This window comes from Lepisosteus platostomus, chromosome 1 (genome assembly GCF_059453375.1).
Source record: "Lepisosteus platostomus isolate fLepPlt1 chromosome 1, fLepPlt1.hap1, whole genome shotgun sequence".
Classification (NCBI taxonomy): Eukaryota; Metazoa; Chordata; class Actinopteri; order Semionotiformes; family Lepisosteidae; genus Lepisosteus; species Lepisosteus platostomus.
In genome coordinates, this window is record NC_142611.1 from 18,623,478 (window position 1) to 18,644,308 (window position 20,831).

General features: G+C 41.0%; 1 protein-coding gene across 1 annotated transcript; it reads left to right on the forward strand.

The window, feature by feature from the left end:
- The first annotated feature begins 278 nt into the window (after positions 1-278).
- dcaf10 (DDB1 and CUL4 associated factor 10) lies at positions 279-16,121 on the forward strand. The gene is made up of 7 exons (XM_088626345.1): positions 279-1,031; positions 5,647-5,760; positions 7,016-7,213; positions 8,506-8,708; positions 9,490-9,579; positions 11,545-11,690; positions 15,377-16,121. The coding sequence occupies exons 1-7, from the start codon at positions 616-618 to the stop codon at positions 15,743-15,745; spliced, it is 1,536 nt and encodes a 511-aa protein (XP_088482471.1). The 5' UTR covers positions 279-615; the 3' UTR covers positions 15,746-16,121.
- Positions 16,122-20,831: the final 4,710 nt, after the last annotated feature.

Sequence of the window (20,831 nt, forward strand, 5' to 3'; positions counted from 1 at the left end):
GTCTTAATCTCGGATAGCAGGGGGGGTCTTTAGTTTTTGTTCCACCTAGATCTCTGATGTGTTTCTCTAACTGAATCATTGTAATACTGTAAACCGGGGTCTTCTCAAGGTAACTACATTTAATGAAGTGTATGTTTCAAGTAATCAACTACACCAAAAGACATGAAAAATCCTATATTTGCATAAATAAGAAGAGGTTAATTGTTTAATTGACTGCTCAGGTTGGAACAAAAGCAGAAGACAGACCCTTCTTGAGCTGCGTTTAAGACCCCACGAATGTGTGTTTTCTTTCTGGTCTACATTGGTGAAACAAGTTTTTGTTGTCAGTCGGGAGTGTTTTGGCAGATGCATTGGGAAAGGAAACGGAAATTACGTACACCGAGACTCTTTGGGATTGTTTTTTTGCTTGCGGGGTAGACGGCGCCGGTTTTTTCGGGTCCTCCGTAATGCGAACCCCGGGCTCGGCGTCGGTTTCACTGGGATAGAGTAAGCAGAGGGGGAGCGGGAGCTGGAGCCTGTTGGCGGGGGGAAACCGCAGTCACGAACGCCGACATCTCCTCCTCCCTTCCCTCTGAAAACCGCAGCTGACCCAACCGAAGACCCCCCGCCCCCACGATGAACTCGGATCGCCAAAGTGATAGCGAAGATGCCGAGCGGTCCCGGTTAGACGGGCCTAGCGAGGAGGCTCCTGCACGGGAAGGCCCCGCCGATGGCGACGAGCAGGTAGAGGGGGCTCCCGGGCAGCTCAGGCGACACCGGCGGAGCTCAAGAGCCGAGTCCGGAGAAAAGCAATCCCCGCAGCCAGGTAGCTCTTCGTGCCCCCGGACAGCCGGGTCGCCCAGCAGCAGCGGTAGCAACGTGTTTTGGTCGCTCCGAGAGAGATGCCTGGGTCGAGGAGCCTACGTGGACCCGGCCCGGGATAACTTCAGGACCATGACGAGCTTGTACAGCTCCATGAACCCAGCGGACTCCGTCAATCTGAGCACCAGGACGCACGGGGCAGTGTTTAACTTGGAGTACTCGCCCGATGGGTAAGACGAAGCCTGCAACTCCTACTTGTAGCGGTGGATCTGTTAAAATGCACTATGATTTTTTTTTTGTGCGTGTGCGAGTCCATAGCCCTGAACTGCTTTTCCACATTCAGAAATAACACCCGTGCACCTGAGGCTCATAGCCAGATCAGGTGTGGTTAACATTGCTGTTCACGATCAAACTTAGTAGTGCGTATTGCGAAACGTTTTGACTACCACGCATACATGATCACGAGAAAAATCACTTTTGATGACTTTTTTTTGTTAGTAATTTCAGGTCTGGCGACTGCTTTTATAATGGCTGTCATTATCCAGTTCAATTCTCTTATCATCAGTTAAGTCTCTTTTCCGTCGTAATCAGTCAATTAACGACGTGCATTCATTTGTCGTAGAGTGGACTTAAGCAGAAGCCTCAATCATATGTATTTAATGTGACCGACTGCTCTAAGGTTTTATTTCACGAGTCGATACCTTTTTTAACGGAAAAGGAAAGAATAAGCCTTCCCATTCAGTTTGTCTCTTCGCTAAAGAGGGCATGGTGTTATAATTATAATTAATTATTATTAATTTCCAAAAATATGCGTGACATCGCTAGGCCCTCTGAGTTACAGGTGCCGAGTACTGCATTTATTAAAACAAATACTCGAATTCTCTTCTGCGCCATTTTTAGTGTTGCACGTTATACTATACAACAGCTGCAACGAATCTGCCAGCCATTCGCGCAATAATGAAGAAAAAACTTGGAACATGTTTCTAAAATGTGTTGGAGCCCAGTTGCACACGTGAATAAATCACTGTACACGTTTGTAGTTTGTCTATTTTAATTGCAGTGTTTACATGAAGGTCCTTATCAAGCAGTTATAAATAAATATATAAATGATAGATTTAAAACCGAGCTGCATTAAGGGTTTAAATGGGTTTCCCACGCGTAGTGGGTGCAATATTAATACGTTTCCTGTGTCTTTTCCATAAATGTTTATAAAACTTGATATTATAATAAGCGCTTATTCAAACAGATGTTATTGTTGTTTTTAAAAGTACTTGGGAGTCGTTGACAGTTCTCATTTTTAATTACGAAATTGCCTAAAGTAAGATCTGAGTGATGCAGTATGGAAGTGCAGTAGTGGAGGCCTGGGTTAAATATGGAAATTTGGGGTGATATCTGTGCATGGAGTTTAAATATTTGATCTATGGTAATTTGGGTTTTCGTTCAACTAATCAAAAGCATACTGGTAGGTTAATTGGCTTCTTGGAAAACTCCCTGGTGCAAGTATGTCCGTTCTGCCCTATGATGGACTGCTCTTCTATCCAGAGTGTATCCTGCCTTGCACACTTTGCTTCCTGCGATAGGCTCCCCCACAACCCACTGTGGGATAAAATTGACTAGGAGATGGATGAATGGCATCGAATCTGTCGAACCTGACACCTTAGGGAGTTTAAGAGTTGGTACCAAATGTGAAACGTGATTGGAGAAACAGTGACGGAGTGAATGTCATGGATGGTGATTTTAAGAGATATTGATCGAAGGAACTACAAGGAACTGAGTTCTTGACAGCTCATTCAACATTGTCAGAACACACACAGGAAAAACTACACACAACAGAGGATCGTTTGGCCCACTTAGCTCTTTTGGATGCTGTTAGCTGACAAAAATGTCAAATCTCATCTAGCTGTTTCTTGAAAGAAGCCACAGTGTTGGGTTGTATCGTGCTCCCACATCCCTTAGTGTGAAAAATCCTATCAGCTTTAAATGTTTTCATGTTATGCTTAATGTAGTTTCAGCCGGTGCCCTTTGGGTTGTTTGATTCTGAAGAAAGAGATTTTATCAGTGCCTTTAAAACCTCTGAATACATGAGTCAAGTCTCCTTGTAGTATTCTTTGTTGAAGACCAGAAAGGTTAAGTTAGTCAGTGTAGGGCATAACTTTGAATCTGGGGGTTAAGTCAGTTGCTCTTCTCGGGCGTGATTGCAGAGCACCATACTATATGTACATGATATGGCACAGAAATCTGTGATAGATTATAAAAGAAGAGACTGTTTTTTCCCTGGTGAAAATCTGTTATTAACTTAAACCAGTGAATGATTAGATTACTATGCAGGGTTGACCAATCAGTCATCGCAAAGATCACAGTGAGGAATGCAATATAAGAGCTACCAGGGTAGAATAATATAAGACATAGTTTCCCAAGAAGTGCTGTAGTGGCTATTCTATAAACCAAACGGTGAAAAAATATGTATTTTTTACGACATTTCTCCCTGGGTTTGCCATGTGCTCCAGTTTCCTCCCACAGTCCACAAACATACTGGTAGGTTAATTGTGTTGTGGGAAAATTGGCTCTGATCTGCATGTGTTAAATAATTCCTTACACTTATATTGGACCTTTCTGGACACTCCACTCAAAGCGCTTTACAGGTAATGGGGACTCCCCTCCACCACCACCAATGTGTGGCACCCACCACGATGATGCTACGGCAGCCATAGTGCTCCAGAATGCTCACCGCACACCAGCTATCAGTGGGGAGGATGTGTGTATGTGTTTGTGTCTGTGTGTGCCATGTGATGGATCAGTGTCCTATTCAGGTGTATCCTGCTTTGCGCCCAGTGCTCCCTGCAATAAGCACTGGGCCATGGTGACCCCGAGTTGGATAAGCTGTTATAGAGAGTAATGTGATTTGATGGTGAAATACCTTTTTTCGATGTGACTTCTAGTATTACAGGTTTATCAACAAAAATGTATTCCAGCTAAGAGAATTATGGTCTTAAATGAGCTCACCTATTAAGTTATTAGTGTACAGAGCCTTGCACAGTTTTCATGTTTGCTGCAGTCATGACACTTTGAAATAGGAATTTATATTGATTATATACACAACCTGCTCCACACATTCAAAGCAAAAAATAAATAAATTGGAAAGGAAAATGGGAGTCATGATTGCATAGCTATTCAGTTTGCTCTGGCAAACCTGCATGAATTTAGGTGTTCAGAATTCCCTGCCTGTGCACCTTATTAGCTCTCTGAGGTCCTTCAGTCAGGTTGTGAATTTCAGTCAAAGATTTAAACTTGAAGACCAAGGAGCTTTCAGGATGACTTGGGGATAAAGTTGTATGAAGGCACAGAACAGAAGAAGCGTATATATAAAAAAAAAATCCAACACCTTAAAATAATTTTGTGCAAGGCAAAGGTGTTCATTAAGAAATGGAAAGCACCCAGACATTGTTTGACGGATCTTGTCTCTCCACACTTAGCAGGTGGGCAAGAAGGAAACTGGTTAGGGACACCACTGTGAGGCCAAGAGCGACTTACAATGTTGCACCACACATCTGCACCTCAGTCAACCTACACAGGGGGGAAATGGGAAAAAATGGGGTTTGCAACAAAGCTCCTGATTGATACTGAACACATGTGGCAAAAAACATTTGTAGTCCGTGAAGACAAGATTAGAACTGATCTTTGTTTTGGACCCAATAAATAAAGAGCTATATCCGATGCATACGCAACATAATGTATCACTCAGTTGACGACACCCCTATTTTCAAGCACCATGGTTATAGCTCTGTTTATCATCAGAAGGGCCTGGGAAGCCTGTCGATACTGATAGGGACATAGATGGAGCAATGTCCTAGCAAGTCTTAGAGGGAAAACCTACATCAGACCTAATACAAAGACAGAAATTCACCTTTCTGCAGGAAAATGACCTAAAGCTACACCAGAATATCTTAGGAATAAGAAAGTGCATGTCCTTGTCCTTAAAAAAGGCCCCTTCAAAAGTCTGACTTAAATCCTGTTGAGAATCTGTGATTTGTTACAGCAGTCCCCTAGCAACGTGAGAGTTTGAGCAAAATTGCCACGATGAATGGGGGAATAAATTGCACTAAGCCAGTGTGCAAAGTTGATAGAGGCTTCCCCAAAGGGATTTGCAGATTTAATCGCTGCCAGAAGTGCTCCCATCAAATATTGAGCTAGGGGCTCAGAATATTTATGCAATTGACATATTTCAGTTTTCTGTGTTGAGTTTTTTTTGCTGATTTATACTGCAACCTATCTTACTCTTTTGGGTCTTCAGTTTGAGCCTTTGGGTTTTGAATACAGTACTCAGTTCATAAAGTGTGTAGACATCTTGTTTGTAGTTTTACAAAATGGAACACCACAGAAAGACGGAATACTTGTGCAAGTTAAGGAATAAATGTTTTTAAGCACTAACCAGGAAGAAAAAAAAACGGATTGATAATAGCTGATCTGCAAATGTTAATGGTCATTAAAATGTGCAAACTCAGTCGACGCTCTACAGAAACTCTAGAGAAAATATTTGATGTTGGTTTATTATATGTGAGGATTCATAGTGATAAATTTCAGGAAAGCAGATGGGATGAGGGAAACTGGGACGGTTGTATACATGGATCAGTAAGGATTCTGGTTATTCACTGATCCCACTTTTGGCTCTTGAAAATGAGAGAGCAGGGGATGACACCATTCCCCAAAGCCATAGGGAAGGACAACTACAGAGGTGATGGTGTCTAGGATAGGACTCATGATCATTGGCTTGACAAACTTATACCTCCTTGAAAAATGGGGGAAGTCTGGGGTGTGTTTTTGACTATGCTTTCTTCTCTCTCCTAGGTCCGTCCTGACTGTAGCTTGTGAGCAGACTGAAGTCCTTTTGTTTGACCCCATTTCTTCAAAGCACATCAAGACTCTGGTTGAAGCCCACGAAGACTGCGTTAACAACATAAGGTCAGTCAAATCATATTCCGCTTGCCCCAGTACCATAGTTTCACAGTATCCATGGTGTAAAGTGATATGAAGGATATAGTTATGATTCTGAGTATTACATAAAAAATCATATACATAGATAGGTAGGAATACTGTTTTTAAATAACCTTAGAAACACATTCTACATTCTACAAGCAGCCAGCAGCCATATCACTCTGCAACTCACAACTGGCAACCCACTGAAGCTAAGCAGGTGTGAGCCTGGTCAGTACCTGAATGGGAGACCTCTTGGAAAAAAAACTAAGGTTGCTGCTGGAAGAGGTGTTAGTGGAGCCAGCAGGGGGTGCTCACCCTACGGTCCATGTGGGTCCTAATACGGGGACACTATACTGTAAACAGGTGCTGTCCTTCGGATGAGACGTAAAACCGAGGTCCTGACTCTCTATGGTCATTAAAAATCCCAGGGTGTTTCTCGAAAAGAGTAGGGGTGTAACCATAGTGTCCTGGCCAAATTTCCCATTGGCCCTTACCAATCATGGCCTCCAAAAAATCCCCATCTATGAATTGGCTTCATTACTCTGCTCTCCTCCCCACTGATAGCTGATGTGTGGTGAGCGTTCTGGCACACTATGGCTGCCATTGCATCATCCAGGTGGATGCTGCACATTGGTGGTGGTGGAGAGGAGTCCCCATTACCTGTAAGGTGTCCAGAAAAGTGCTATATAAGTGTAAGCAATTATTATTATTATTATTTTTACAAGGAGTAACCTGGATGGTAGACCTCTTAGGAAGCTATGGTTGCTGCTGGAAGTGGTGTTAGTGGGACCCACCCTGAGGTCTGTGTGGGTCCTAATGCCCCAGTATAGTGGCAGGGACACTATTCTGTGTTGGGCACTGATTTTCAGATGAGACATTAAACCGAGGTCCTGACTCTCAGTGATCTTTCATGACCCCCAGGCATTTCTCGATAAGAGTAGGGAGTTATCCTGGTGTCCGGGCCACATTTTGTCCTTCGGCCTTTACTGTGGCCTCCAAATTGTACCCATGTATGATTGGCTTGCACTTGCCCTGTGATGGACTGGCGCCCTGTCCAGGGTGTTCCCGGCCTTGCGCTTGTTGCTTGCCAGGTAGGCTCTGGCTTCCCATGACACCGTATGGTATAAAGCAGTTTGGCAAATTACTTGACATGATGCATCTAAAATACAACCTTTAAAGGCAAAGGGCTCGTAAATGAGTGTTTCCAATTCTCCAGCCTAGTTTTTCATCTTACCTCCAGGTTTTTGGACAACCGCCTCTTTGCTACCTGTTCCGATGACACCACGATCGCCCTTTGGGATCTGAGGAAGCTGAACTCCAAAGTCTGCTCTCTGCACGGCCACGCCAGCTGGGTGAAGAACATCGAATACGACACCAACACCCGGCTGCTCGTCACCTCAGGCTTCGATGGCAACGTGATAACATGGGACACGAATAGGTAAAGGGGGGCACTTTATTAAAAAAAAAAAGACCTACCCAACGTTGCTCAAGTGAGCATTCCCTATGGGGGTGGGGTCTCCGTAGTCGACGGTGAGAAGGATTCCTCTAGGGAGGTGTTCCACAACTGCCTGAGGGCTGGGAGCGTAACTGGGATCCCAGTAAAATGGAGACACCTGTGATTTCCTTCAGACTCTTATCAGGCATCCTGGATCTTGCAGAGTGTCAAAAGGTTGGTCAAGGGTCAATGTCATACTGTCACAGTACTATTCCATAGTATAAATTGGTATGAAGGATAATATAGTTAAAGATTCTGGATATTGCATAAAAAATACAGCAGGATAATCTAAAGAAAATAAGCTATTCATATATACATACTGTTTTTAAAATAACCTTGGTAAAACTCTAAACTGAGGTTTGTTTGTTTGTTTGTTTGTTTGTTTGTTTGTTTGTTTGTTTGTTTGTTTGTTTGTTTGTTTGTTTGTTTGTTTGTTTGTTTGTTTTTTCATAGTGGTTTTGTAGAAATATCTCAGAGAGCCTGGCTCTTAGGGTGCAAGTGGCATCCTTATTCTCCTCATGCAGTACAGGAGTTTTTGCTGTGAGCCGAGCTGGGGGTAAACAATGATTATCCTAAATGGATATATAATGAAAAATGTGTGATTGTCCAGTTTTCCATAGGAGTGTTGTGCCATTGGCATAAAAATGTGTTTTCTTACTGCATCAAACCCTGTGACAGGCTTGTTAGATATGAAATCTGTCTGTGTCTTCTCCATCAGGAGCTCAGTGATTTGACTTTTCTGTTTTTTTCTATAAGTCATCTTGTGTCATTGGAAGCACTTTCTGAAACACAAATTAATTTTCAACGAAGGAACCAAGCCCCAGTTCTTTCCATCTTCAGCCATCCACATGGCTCTTTAAATTGACAGTAAACAGAAAGTTACAATTCCCTTCAATAACGAAGGTTCTTGGACTTTTGTTTTGCTTTAGCTCTTACTTTTTCCAGTGGAGTGTATGGAAATGCTTGATCATGCTTTCATTCAGATGGAAAAAATGGCTGTCTATGTTGGAAACTACGGTAATAATGGAGGGTACAAAGATGTGCTTCTAGCAGTAGCAAATTTGTGTGTGGGTTGCGGGAGTGAATACTTGTTCTGTTTTCATATTTTTTGGAAAATCGGAAGTAAATTCAGACAGGTGGTAGGTTTAAGGCAAGTTCCCCCTCTATGACTTGGGGGTGGTGGGGAGTTTTTGACTAGGAATGTTAGTAACAGTCCTGAAACGTCTTTCCTCCAGGTTCACAGAAGATGGCTGCCCACATAAGAAGTTCTTTCACACCCGCTATCTCATGAGGATGCGTCTTACGCCAGACTGCTCCAAAATGCTTATTTCCACGTCATCTGGCTATCTGCTGATCCTTCACGACCTAGACCTCACTCAGTCCCTGGATGTGGGGAGTTACCGCATTCTCAGGGCCAGGAGGACTACGTTAAGTTCAGGTTGGCCTTTAATATGCATGCTTTCTTTTTCCACGCTTAGAATCACGATGAAAGGGGAACTGCAACACTATTTTTTTTATTTCTCTTTTAATCCAGTAGAAATATTACTCTTGACTTCCAGATGGTTTTGCCGGTAAATGGAACTTTCTTGTTAACTCTGCATGCATATCACGTTGGAACCTTTCTGAGGTGAAATGTCTGCAGCACAACTTGTACTTATTCACTCCTACATTGCATTACATTAGTAATTACAGTGACTAGTGAGCAGGAAGGGCCACATAACGTCACAGTTCGTGGGAACTCTTACTCTCGCCCATGGGAACACCAGGGGTTTGCAACTAAATCACAGATTAAATCTCTTGTCACAACAATTTAATAACCGGTCTGAGAAATTGGGACTGCAGTTTAATAAAGTAGGTCACTTAAACTGTTGAAGTGTGAACTTCATCTCACTTTGGTATATCGCTGCTTGGGCAGCTTAGTTAAAACCGCTGATTTTAGAAGTTTATATATCTTTTTCCTGCACCAGTACAATTTGGTGAACTTTATCTTTAACATTAATTCTTCTAATATATATTGTTTTGTATGGGAAATCGTATTTTCATTTTCTTCAAGCAAATCAACGTTCAGAAAACAACTGGAGAGATCCCACTTGCAGTTCATGTCTGTCGCGAAAATGTGAGAGCTCAGTTTCACGTTCACGCTGTTGTATGTGCCCTGGGTTGAATATATAATTTAACTCCGAGGGAGGTCACGTGTTGCGCGATACTGTGTTTTACAGACAACTCTACGTCTGGCTCACGGTGCACAAGGAGCTCACGGCACGGCAATGAGTCCATCAAGATCCCATCGCAGCCATCACAGAGGGAGGGTACGCGCATGCCTTTGACTTCTGCAGAGTCCCCTTTTAATCCTGTAACGTTGAGAATGCAATATTCAGCCCTTGATTTGCATGTGGTCTGTGTATTACGCACTTTACCAGTGAATTCAGTGAGTCAGTTATAGCTCCTTTGGCTAACGCACATCTTTAGTATGATGCAATTGTGAAGATCCTTAGATTATTCTGTAAACCACCTTGTATGATGTATATAAAAGTGTGTCCCACACTTCAGAAATTACCAGTAGTTATTTTAGTATAGGATTGGAGGTTGGCTATGTGCTCATTTAAAATGTTAAGATTTTTAGGGCTTCCACCTTGAAGAACTGGACTCAGTTAAGTTGTAGTGTAAATTGTTGTTTGGCCATGAAACCTCTTATGGCATTTAAAAAAAAAATTCAATCCAAGCATTATATATATATATTGCAGTTGTCACAGAACGGTTTATATATTTTTAGATTCTCAAATGAATACTAGCAGAAATTGTGTTATGTTTCATCCTTGCCTGTAATTTCCCAGTCTCTTTAATTGGAGATCACTCATCTTGTAAAATCTTTCTTGTAAAAGTCTTTTACTCCCCAGTTCTTACATTTTCACTTAGCATCAAAAGGTAATCCTACTCAGTTGAAAACAAAGGTGAAATATTTCACTTCACTAATGGTTCAGTCTATTGACAGAACAGGCATCTTTCATTACAGAATAGGATGAACAATCCAAGACTGGAAAATTGTTTTATCTGTTACAAGGGTGACACAATAAGTAACTCTTCACTAATAAGTCTTACTTCTGTGACATGCAAAGTTATAGAGACAATTATAATGAATGATACCAAATCTTTTTGGTTCAAATATGGATTTAGAAAAGACAGATCCTGTTTAATATGCTAGTGGTCTTTGAACAAGTAACAACTGTAGTGTTGTCAAATGGAGTATATGATATGGCACATTTAGACGTTCTGAAGAATTTTAGCAAGTCATAAAAAGATTCAATCTCAAATTGAAGGTTGTAGTCCTTAAGAATCTGTTAATACTCTTTTAGATCTAAAGTAAGATGGTGAGAGATCTAAATTTTTATAACTAATCAGATGATAGTTTGCAGATGACACTAAACTAGAAGGACTGTAAATTGCACTACTAATACCTCATTTAGAATATTGGTTATCAAGACAGAAGAAAAACATTAGTGACCTGGAATCAGGCTGAAAAGAGCAACCAAGTGCATTGCTGGACTAAAAACAGTCTTGCACTGATAGGCTCAATTAATTTAATCTTTTTGATCAGAGATTAAAAGGATTTGATTTAAGCAACGGTGAAACCAGAAGAAAAGGACACCAGTAGAAACAACATTTGCATTGGGGATTTCAAACTCGGAAGCATGTGTTTACACCAAGAGTTGTGGGAGTAGGGTACAAACGACCCAGTCTTGTTGTTGTAGTAAACATCCAGTTTTTTTTTCAAGAAGCTATATGAGATCCATAGGTCAGTCTGCTACTAGCACACTTTCAGTAAGATACCAAAAAACAAAACTAGAACCTTTGTAACCATCCTTATGTTTCACTGTATCTTTATAACAAATTCCTCATATTTTAGGCAACACTATCTATTGTCTTAAAAAACTATCTGTTGAATCGTTTGGTGTTTCCATATTATTTCAAAGCATCTTTATCCATATTATCTCTTAGCACTAGGTCTGTGGTACAGTTACTGTATTATAGCATTTTGTGGTTGGTTTTGAATGTTTTTGTTTATATGTGCTCTGTGTACATGGATGTATACAGTAAGTAAAGCATAGGTCCTAATGAAATGCCCACTAAAGTCTAAACTGGTTTTAATGACATTTTGAACAGACATGCATGTGGTGGTCCTGTCCTCTACTTTTAAAAATCAGGCGCTGGCAGTCTTGCTTACTTGTGATGTAACATTGTGGTCCTCCGCGTCTTTGGCCATTCTGTTTGAACAGGAGCATCTCCTCGAAACAGCCTGGAGGTGCTGACTCCAGAGATCCCCGGAGAGAGGGACAGGGGCAACTGCATCACCTCCCTTCAGCTGCACCCCAAGGGCTGGGCCACCCTGATCCGTTGCTCCAGCAACACCGATGACCAGGAGGTGGGTACAGGCCAGCCCTGTCTAGGTGTGGGTGTTTCCAAGATAGGATTTGTGCTTAATGGAGGACAGGAGAGCTAAAAATATATACAACAAAACCCATTTCTGTTCATCTAGGATTGACATTCCAGAATTCGCAGGTAAACTGAGTGAGTGTAGGGATGATGGTTTGAATGTACTGAAACAGTTGTAATTGTAATGCCCCAGAATACCTCGCGGCTTCTAGGAATAACTCAAAACAACTGTTAACATGCTTACTGTATATATCAAAAGAAACAGTACACAGTTTTATTCACACAAATAATAAATGCCAAAAATGAATCAAGACGAGTGTATATCTGTAGTATATTAAGGATCAATCATTCAGTAACTATAAATAATAATAACAGCTATATACTATAGCTAATAATACATGGTTGGTTGAAAATGTAGTGACCATAACTCATTATCGAGAATAAGTCTTATACAGATAGATTCATAAACACTCAAAAGACAAGTAACATTTAATTATTTAACTGATTTAATATTTCTCAAATATATACTTGTTTGCAATAATAAGTTGTTCTTCAAGGGTTAGTGTCAATACTCAATGTATTCACTTCTGAATAATACACTGGCTGGGCAGAGTTCAGATGAAGTTTTGAAGTTCCATGGAGAGTGAAATGCTGGATGCAGTCACAGTCTTGGCCAAATTCTATGTGACCCATGACCTACAGTGCCTTGCGAAAGTATTCGGCCCCCTTGAACTTTTCAACCTTTTGCCACATTTCAGGCTTCAAACATAAAGATATAAATTTTTTATTTTATGTGAAGAATCACCAACAAGTGGGACACAATTGTGAAGTGGAACGAAATCTATTGGATTTTTGAAACTTTTTTAACTAATAAAAAAATGAAAAGTGGGGCGTGCAAAATTATTCGGCCCCTTTACTTTCAGTGCAGCAAACTCCAGAAGTTCAGCGAGGATCTCTGAATGATCCAATGTTGTCCTAAATGACTGATGGTGATAAATAGAATCCACCTGTGTGTAATCAAGTCTCTGTATAAATGCACCTGCTCTGTGATAGTCTCAAGGTTCTGTTGAAAGCGCAGAGAGCATCATGAAGACCAAGGAACACACCAGGCAGGTCCGTAATACTGTTGTGGAGAAGTTTAAAGCCGGATTTGGATACAAAAAGATTTCCCAAGCTTCAAACATCCCAAGGAGCAGTGTGCAAGCGATCATCTTGAAATGGAAGGAGTATCAGACCACTGCAAATCTACCAAGACCTGGCCGTCCCTCTAAACTTTCAGCTCAGACAAGGAGAAGACTGATCAGAGATGCAGCCAAGAGGCCCATGATCACTCTGGATGAACTGCAGAGAACTACAGCTGAGGTGGGAGAGTCTGTCCATAGGACAACAATCAGTCTTACACTGCACAAATCTGGCCTTTATGGAAGAGTGGCAAGAAGAAAGCCATTTCTCAAAGATATCCATAAAAAGTCTCGTCTAAAGTTTGCCACAAGCCACCTGGGAGACACCCCAAACATGTGGAAGAAGGTGCTCTGGTCAGATGAAACCAAAATCGAACTTTTTGGCCACAATGCAAAACGATATGTTTGGCGTAAAAGCAACACAGCTCATCACCCTCAACACACCATCCCCACTGTCAAACATGGTGGTGGCAGCATCATGGTTTGGGCCTGCTTTTCTTCAGCAGGGACAGGGAAGATGGTTAAAATTGAGGGGAAGATGGATGCAGCCAAATACAGGACCATTCTGGATGAAAACCTGTTGGAGTCTGCAAAAGACCTGAAACTGGGACGGAGATTTATCTTCCAACAAGACAATGATCCCAAACATACAGCAAAATCTACAAAGGAATGGTTCACAAATAAACGTATCCAGGTGTTTGAATGGCCAAGTCAAAGTCCAGACCTGAATCCAATCGAGAATCTGTGGAAAGAGCTGAAAACTGCTGTTCACAAACGCTCTCCATCCAACCTCACTGAGCTCAAGCTGTTTTGCAAGGAAGAATGGGCAAGAATTTCAGTCTCTCGATGTGCAAAACTGATAGAGACATACCCCAAGCGACTTGCAGCTGTAATCGCAGCAAAAGGTGGCTCTACAAAGTATTAACGCAAGGGGGCCGAATAATTTTGCACGCCCCACTTTTCATTTTTTTATTAGTTAAAAAAGTTTCAAAAATCCAATAGATTTCGTTCCACTTCACAATTGTGTCCCACTTGTTGGTGATTCTTCACATAAAATAAAAAAATTATATCTTTATGTTTGAAGCCTGAAATGTGGCAAAAGGTTGAAAAGTTCAAGGGGGCCGAATACTTTCGCAAGGCACTGTACGTTGCGCTTGAAAAGGAAAGAAGTCTGTATTTTGCTTTGCGCTGCAGTAAAATTTCATAGCACGAGCTCTCAGAACTTGGGAAGATCCGCAAGTTGAGATTTGAGTGGAGTGAAACTTAGTCCGCTTGCCTGTATTTTGTAGCTCCTCCTCTGCATACTCCTTGAATCTTAATAGTATCAGCAAAAGCCCAAATGTATTATTCAGTTGATCAGGCAAAATTATATTTGGGGGTGCTCTTCTGAAAACTTGTACCAGATATCTTTTCCCTTGTTACAGAAGTAGTCTTGGGCAAAGTTCTGATTTACACAATTTGGAGGTCTGTCTCTAGCATTTTTCCTGTTCAGCTAAATTAGTTTCTGCTGCAGGTAAGACAGTGATGTTCACTGTCACACACAATTCCTTTTGCGATCAAGTTGCCAGAACGTTTCAGAAGGAGAAACTGAAACTTTGTTTTACTGTGAGGTATCTTTTAAATCAAGATATCACAAGTGGTAATTGGTCATTACATCATCAGGTATAGCTTTCTTCACCACCTATAGCAGGTTCCTCATTGGTGGATTAGCCTGTCGGTGGATTATAGACAAGAGACCTCCAGACAGGACTTCGGTCCGGATGTCTCCCTTATCGTGATGATGTTGGACAGTTTATCACTTTACCCCATTTTAGACATCCTAGTTTTTGTCAGAATCCCAACACATTCAGCTTCTTAGGGGGCCATCTTGCCAGAATTTTTAAGGAAATGATTTTCGGGAGCTGAACTGCCCAAATCTTTTTCATTGAAGGTGAAAAGGGTAAAATATCTTTCTGTACATACTAATTCTACCACACAAGCATTGCTGCTACAACAGAAATGGAACATTTCAAGCAAAAATACAAAACCGCTTTATAAGAAATATTAAACTATTAGGTATGTGACAAAGAAGCATTGCAGTGCAGGATCATTTAAGAAAAATTCATTTGGATTATTTTTATGCTTTTATTTTTTGAGATTTCCATTGCCTATTATAAGCATCATCATTTGCAAAAAATTAATTGTACAGACTAGAGTATTATTAAATTCTGTTATCAACAAGTGAATATTCATTTTTCAATCATGATCAGAAAACAGTTGTTATTCTTGCTTGCTCTGCCTTTTAAGATGCAGGCTTAAAAACCTAAATTGCCTCAAAGCATAAGCTTACGTCACACTGACACTTCTAACGAGTCTTGGCAAAACACTTAACCAAAATGTGAAATAATATCGCAAGCTAGTAACTCTTAGGTGAGGAAGCACAGAATTGGCTCTCCCGTATTTGTTCTTGAGGGAGGTTGTGGAAACGGTAACACCAGGTCTTCCTCTTCTGCAGTGGACGTGTGTGTACGAGTTCCAGGAAGGTACTCCAGTGCGCCCCATCTCCCCTCGCTGCTCCCTCAAGCTCACCCACTACATCGAGGAGGCCAACGTGGGCCGGGGCTACATCAAGGAACTGTGCTTCAGCCCCGACGGCCGCCTCATCTGCTCACCCTACGGCTACGGGATCCGGCTGATGGCCTTCGACGGGCAGTGCAGCGAACTGGTGGACTGCCTGCCCAAGGAGTCGAGCTGCCTGCGGGAGATCAGGTCTATCTACTCCCATAGCGACGTCGTGCTCACCACCAAGTTCTCCCCCACACACTGCCAGCTGGCTTCTGGGTGCCTTAGCGGGCGGGTGTCCCTCTACCAGCCAAAGTTTTAGCCACTACTCCCATTCCCCACCACCACCATCACCCCTCCTTCCTCCTTCTTGGACATCGCCCTCCTCTTTTCACACGCACTCGTACAGCCTTCCTCTTTGTCGGTGAGAGGTGGAGTCCAGGCTGCTAGAGAACCTTTTCCGCCTTCACAATGACTTGACTGCCGAGGCGTCGAAGTCTGGAAGCCATGCTGGGTGGCAAAACGAATGTGCTGGTTATTTTTGACTAACGCAGGAAACCGTTTCAGGTCTGCCGAGATTATTTGAGGGGCCATAATGCCATGCCTCCTTGGGTAGTCCCCAATGACTTTTGCCCTTTGTTCTATTTTTAGCTGCTAGGCTGCTAATTGTATACAGTAAATACATGCTGTTTGGATTATTTTCTTTGCTTGTTTTTTTTGTTTTTGTTTCAGTCCATCTTCAAAATATGTGGTACGTTGTGTTTTATCATGTTAAAATGGCTGTTTAGTAAACGGACCTGCTGGGGGAAAAAAGAAACTGCACCGCATGTTGCCCTCCTCTCTTGAACAATTTTGCACAAAATCCATCTGCACTATTTTAATTCTGTACACTGCAAAAAAAAAAACTAAAATGGAAGCTATAAAGAGGTTTTACAGCCTGTCATAACCACTTTCTCATCATGCTTTGCTCACTTTCATTGACATAAAATTCGCTTCTTGGTTGGTTTCAGGGGGACAACATTAACACAAAATAAATTCACACTTTTCAGATATTGCTTAAATGTACAGAGTGACTTCTCAATTACTGACCTCTGGTGCAAACATTACCTGCAGTCTTTTTTTTTTTAGTTATGGTCAAGTTTTCCATTTTCACATCTATTGTTTCAAAGGCCCAAGGTTAAAAATACAATTTTTATTCTTAAAACATTCTTTTTATTATTGAATGTGTGTTCATTACGATGTTGCAGGAGAGTTTTTCTCTGTGATTCTACACTGGAGTTGACTCCGAGTTGTCATTTTTTTTCTTACTCTGTATTTCCACAAAGTGAGAAATGTTCTTGACTGGAAAAGAAAGTAAATTACAACTATTGTCATTGAATAATAATTGCAGTTCATGAAGACCCAAACAATGAACATTTATGTAGAATTTCTTTTATCTCAGTGGGCAAAGAAACTTTTCTTCTTAAAGGGTAAGGATTTGCCAATGCAGTACAGCCATTAAGTGTTATATGTTTTGGGCATCGTCATTCTGACCTTGAGTAGGATACAATTTGAGTTTTTTCATGCACCTCTGTGATGAAAAATGGTATTCCAGATTTATTCTTTATTTTACACCTTTCAGTTCTGTGGTCTGATACCTGTGAGGAGAGACAGTTACATGTTTGTTTCAGTGCTTTCATTAGAAGCAGCGAAGCCAAAGTATGAAAAGGCAGGTTATGTAGAAGCATGACTAGAGCAAGCAAAATGACGAGAGAGAAATTCCTCTTGTTTCAATGTCAGTGTCCAATATTTGTGACAAGATGTTGAAGAACTGCACTTTGGGCTCCTGTTCTGTGTTTCTCACTTTCCTTCATTGGTCCTATGTGAAAATGTGCTTTAATGGTTTTTTTTTCTACTACATATTGATATTCATACTTCCTGGATACACAACAGTAATCTTTTATTCTCCATCAGAGACCACACCTGGCCTGTGCTTAATATTTTTTCCCATGGTGCAATGGAAATGGTTTTCCACTGCAAGCATATGTTAGGGATGGGAGCACAGATGGTCTTGTCTGTTGTGGAGTTGTAGACCATGAAGAATTCCCAAAGTGAAGTGTGCACTGCAGACGCCTCCAGTCAGTGCTGTAATTAAACATCTTACTGTGTATGCTTGTTGCACCTGAGTACATGTTTGTAATATCCACAAAATATTTTTTATATTTAGGGGTGCACGATGTATCGGAGGCTGATATATTGTTCTCCGGTTAATAATTAAATTTTCCTATTTTCGTTCTGAAATTGGAATTACAGCTGATAATTACAACCCATAATGCTGTGCTCTATTTTTGTTTATGTGCACGCACTGACGCACTAGACTCGCTACAGTACAGTTGCTGCAGAGTGAAAGTGTCGGCGATGTGGAACTTTTTCGCCATTTCAGCAGAGGACAACAGAATTGCAATGTGCAGCAAATGTTCAGCAGAAGTACAGCGAGGAGGAAACAAAGTAAAGAGTTTCAGTACCACTTATCCAATTAATCATTTGAAAACTCGTCATTCCAGTGATTTATTTAAATAATATGATGCGTCATAATGTGGATTATAGTGTGAACTTGTTTTAAAAAAGTAAAATTATCTGTATCTATCGGCCACAGCAAACTGTTAATTATCGGTTATCGTCATCGGCCCAGAAATTCCATATCGGTGCATCCCTATTTATATTTTAACGTTATTATCTTAAAATGACTCTTAATTATCATTCAGACTTGACAATATAGGCTGTACAGGGAAGTAATATTGATAAACTATTTGATTTAGACTTTGGCTGCCTAAGTGTAGAAGTGTGTGTAATCTGGAATTTTCAATATTTTCCTCAGTAAAGGGTAGTATTCTTGACCACCTTGTTTTGGATACTTTAAAGGGGAGCTGCAACATTATTTCGGGGGTTAGAAAGAATCAGCACTGATGAGTGCATTTCAAACCACGATAAAAGTAAAATGTACACTGTAACGTGATGTAACTTGGAGGTTATACACAAAATAGACTAAATTTCCAGGTATGCATAGTGCCATATTCTGCGATTTAGAACAAGGCATTAAATCCTCCGATGAGGTGAAACAGCCCTATTACATTGTAAACAAGCAGGCTTGTGAATAGATCTTTTTTTAAGCCAATAGAAATATTGCTCTCGACTTCATAAAGGTTTTGCCCGTAAATGGAACTTTCTTGTGAATTCTGCATGCATATCGCGTTGGAACATTTCTGTGATTAAATGTCTGCTGCATGGCCTATACTTATTCGCTCATATATTACATTAGTCATTGCAGTGACTAGTGAGCAGGAAGGGCAGCTTCATGTCGCAATTTGCACAAATTCTCATTCTCACCCGTGGTGAGATCAGGGATTTGTGACAACATAGTACTTCTACATTCTGTTACGGAAATTTAATTTCGAGTTGGGAGTGCAGTACCCCTTTAAATGTGACAGTCATAGGAGGTCAATTTGTGAGTTGTTCACCAATTTGTCTTCACAGATGAAAGTTTCTTTTTCAATATGTCTTTTACACATCCACACCCTCCTGCCATTGTTTTACATGGCTGTAGGTCCCCTCGTAATAACATCCTGTGGTTTGGTCACCGAGTCAGTCTAACCTACCTTTTAGAGCTTGTTGCTATCACTGATGTTTCAAACTCAGCACACACTTCTACACTTAGGCAGTTTCTTCATCAGAACAAAAAAGTCCCAACACTGAGACCCATTTCTCAGTTGAGTGTGGTAACAGCTCAAACAAGCTTCTTAGATATGTGTAATGTAAACTTTTCTGCAGCCTGATGTCCCACACCTCTATATGTGTGAGGAAACATGAGTTAATGAGAGACACCATGTATATTTGAAAGTAAGATGTTGACTGATGTGTCTCATGCATTAATTAAGCAAATATTTTGGTATGCTTAGTTTCATGTCTAAATATGCTGCTGGTCTGGGTGGGTTGTCTGTTGCACAGTTGTGAAGTTACAGTGGGCCTGAAAGATCAGTGATTGTTGAGGTTCATTTGATAGGAGCATTTGTGACTACGGCTATTAATGCTGGTGTTTTATTGAGCATCAGTGTATAAATTGATATCAGCATGGAACTCTGGGGAAAATTAAAGGGCAGCAGTATTTGTACAATATCTGTGCATTAAGTGAAGGACAAGGCAAAATAGGCAAGCACCTGCAAATCAAATGAAGACTTCTACCCGGGAGGTGAGAAGCCATTTGAATCAAAAACAGTCTGCCTAGAACTATGTAAAGGTGGGTATTTTTGCAGGTTTGCAAGTCCAGTGGTGCGAAGGTTAAGGTTAACGAGAAGTGGAGAACTTTCATGTGGTCAGAGCCCCTTTCTCCATGTTCTCGACCAATAGACCAGTGCACGTGTGATACCAACCCAAACACGTCTACAGCCCAGAGTGCTGTGTTCTAACAGGGAAAGGTTTTGGTGGTTCATTAATATTGTGAGGTGAATTTTGTTTTTCCTTGCATGGTTTGGAAGCACCATTTTTTTAAAGCATGGTCAGCTAATTGCTACTTCATGCTACTGGGTGTTTGTCTTTATCCTCTGTTGCAGCATTTCTTTCATACCAGGTAGGGTGTCATCCAGGATGACGGTACTCACATCCAAAGAGCCCACACTTGCTATTATCCATTTGTCATGGCCTTCTAAGTCACCAGATCTGGACCCAATTCAGCATTCACTGGACATTCTGGAACAACACTTTAGATAGCGTTTTCCACCTCCATTAACCAGGCATGAGTTGACTGGCTTTCTCCTGGAAGAGGGGAGCCAAACCCTTAGTGTAGAATGCCAGGTATTTGTAGACTTTGTCACCGCACATACTGGCCTCATGTGGTGGCCCGAGCCCTATCAAGTGACTTTACATTGGCATTTTCATTTTATCTGCCATTATATGTATCTATTTACATTCCAAGCATTGGTGCAGTGCTACATGGATTGCAAAGGAGACCACAGCTTTCTAAAGAGGTGACAGAATGGATGTGGGAGGGCAATATGTTGAAAAATAGGTCTTCCACACTTGCAAGCATAGTTGGTGTATAATCAACAAGTTTACCTTCATTAACCCTCCTTTTTATTTTTTGGGGATATTATGGCATTATTCACCCGAATAACAAATATTGAATGCGTGTGTTTTATTTATTTTTGAAAACTGCACCAACCATCAGTGAAAAGTAGATACAATTCCATTTCCAGTGTTTTTACCAAAGTAAATTTAATGTTATTTTGTATGGTTTATTGTCAATTCTACTTGAATTATTTTTAAATTAATCTGTTGCAGTGCAGACTGGATTTTGCATAGTCAGGATGTGTAAAGGGAGATGCACAGGCCAGAAGTTTTTTTATTTTCCCTTTTTTTGTTTTGAGGATTTGTTT

Bases quoted from the DNA above. Each gene is read 5' to 3' on its own strand.
- dcaf10 (XM_088626345.1), top strand. From the start codon at position 616: ATGAACTCGGATCGCCAAAGTGATAGCGAAGATGCCGAGCGGTCCCGG. The intron at 7,214-8,505 runs GTAAAGGGGGGC...TCTTTCCTCCAG, and splicing joins ATAACATGGGACACGAATAG to GTTCACAGAAGATGGCTGCC. The intron at 8,709-9,489 runs GTTGGCCTTTAA...TGTGTTTTACAG, and splicing joins GAGGACTACGTTAAGTTCAG to ACAACTCTACGTCTGGCTCA.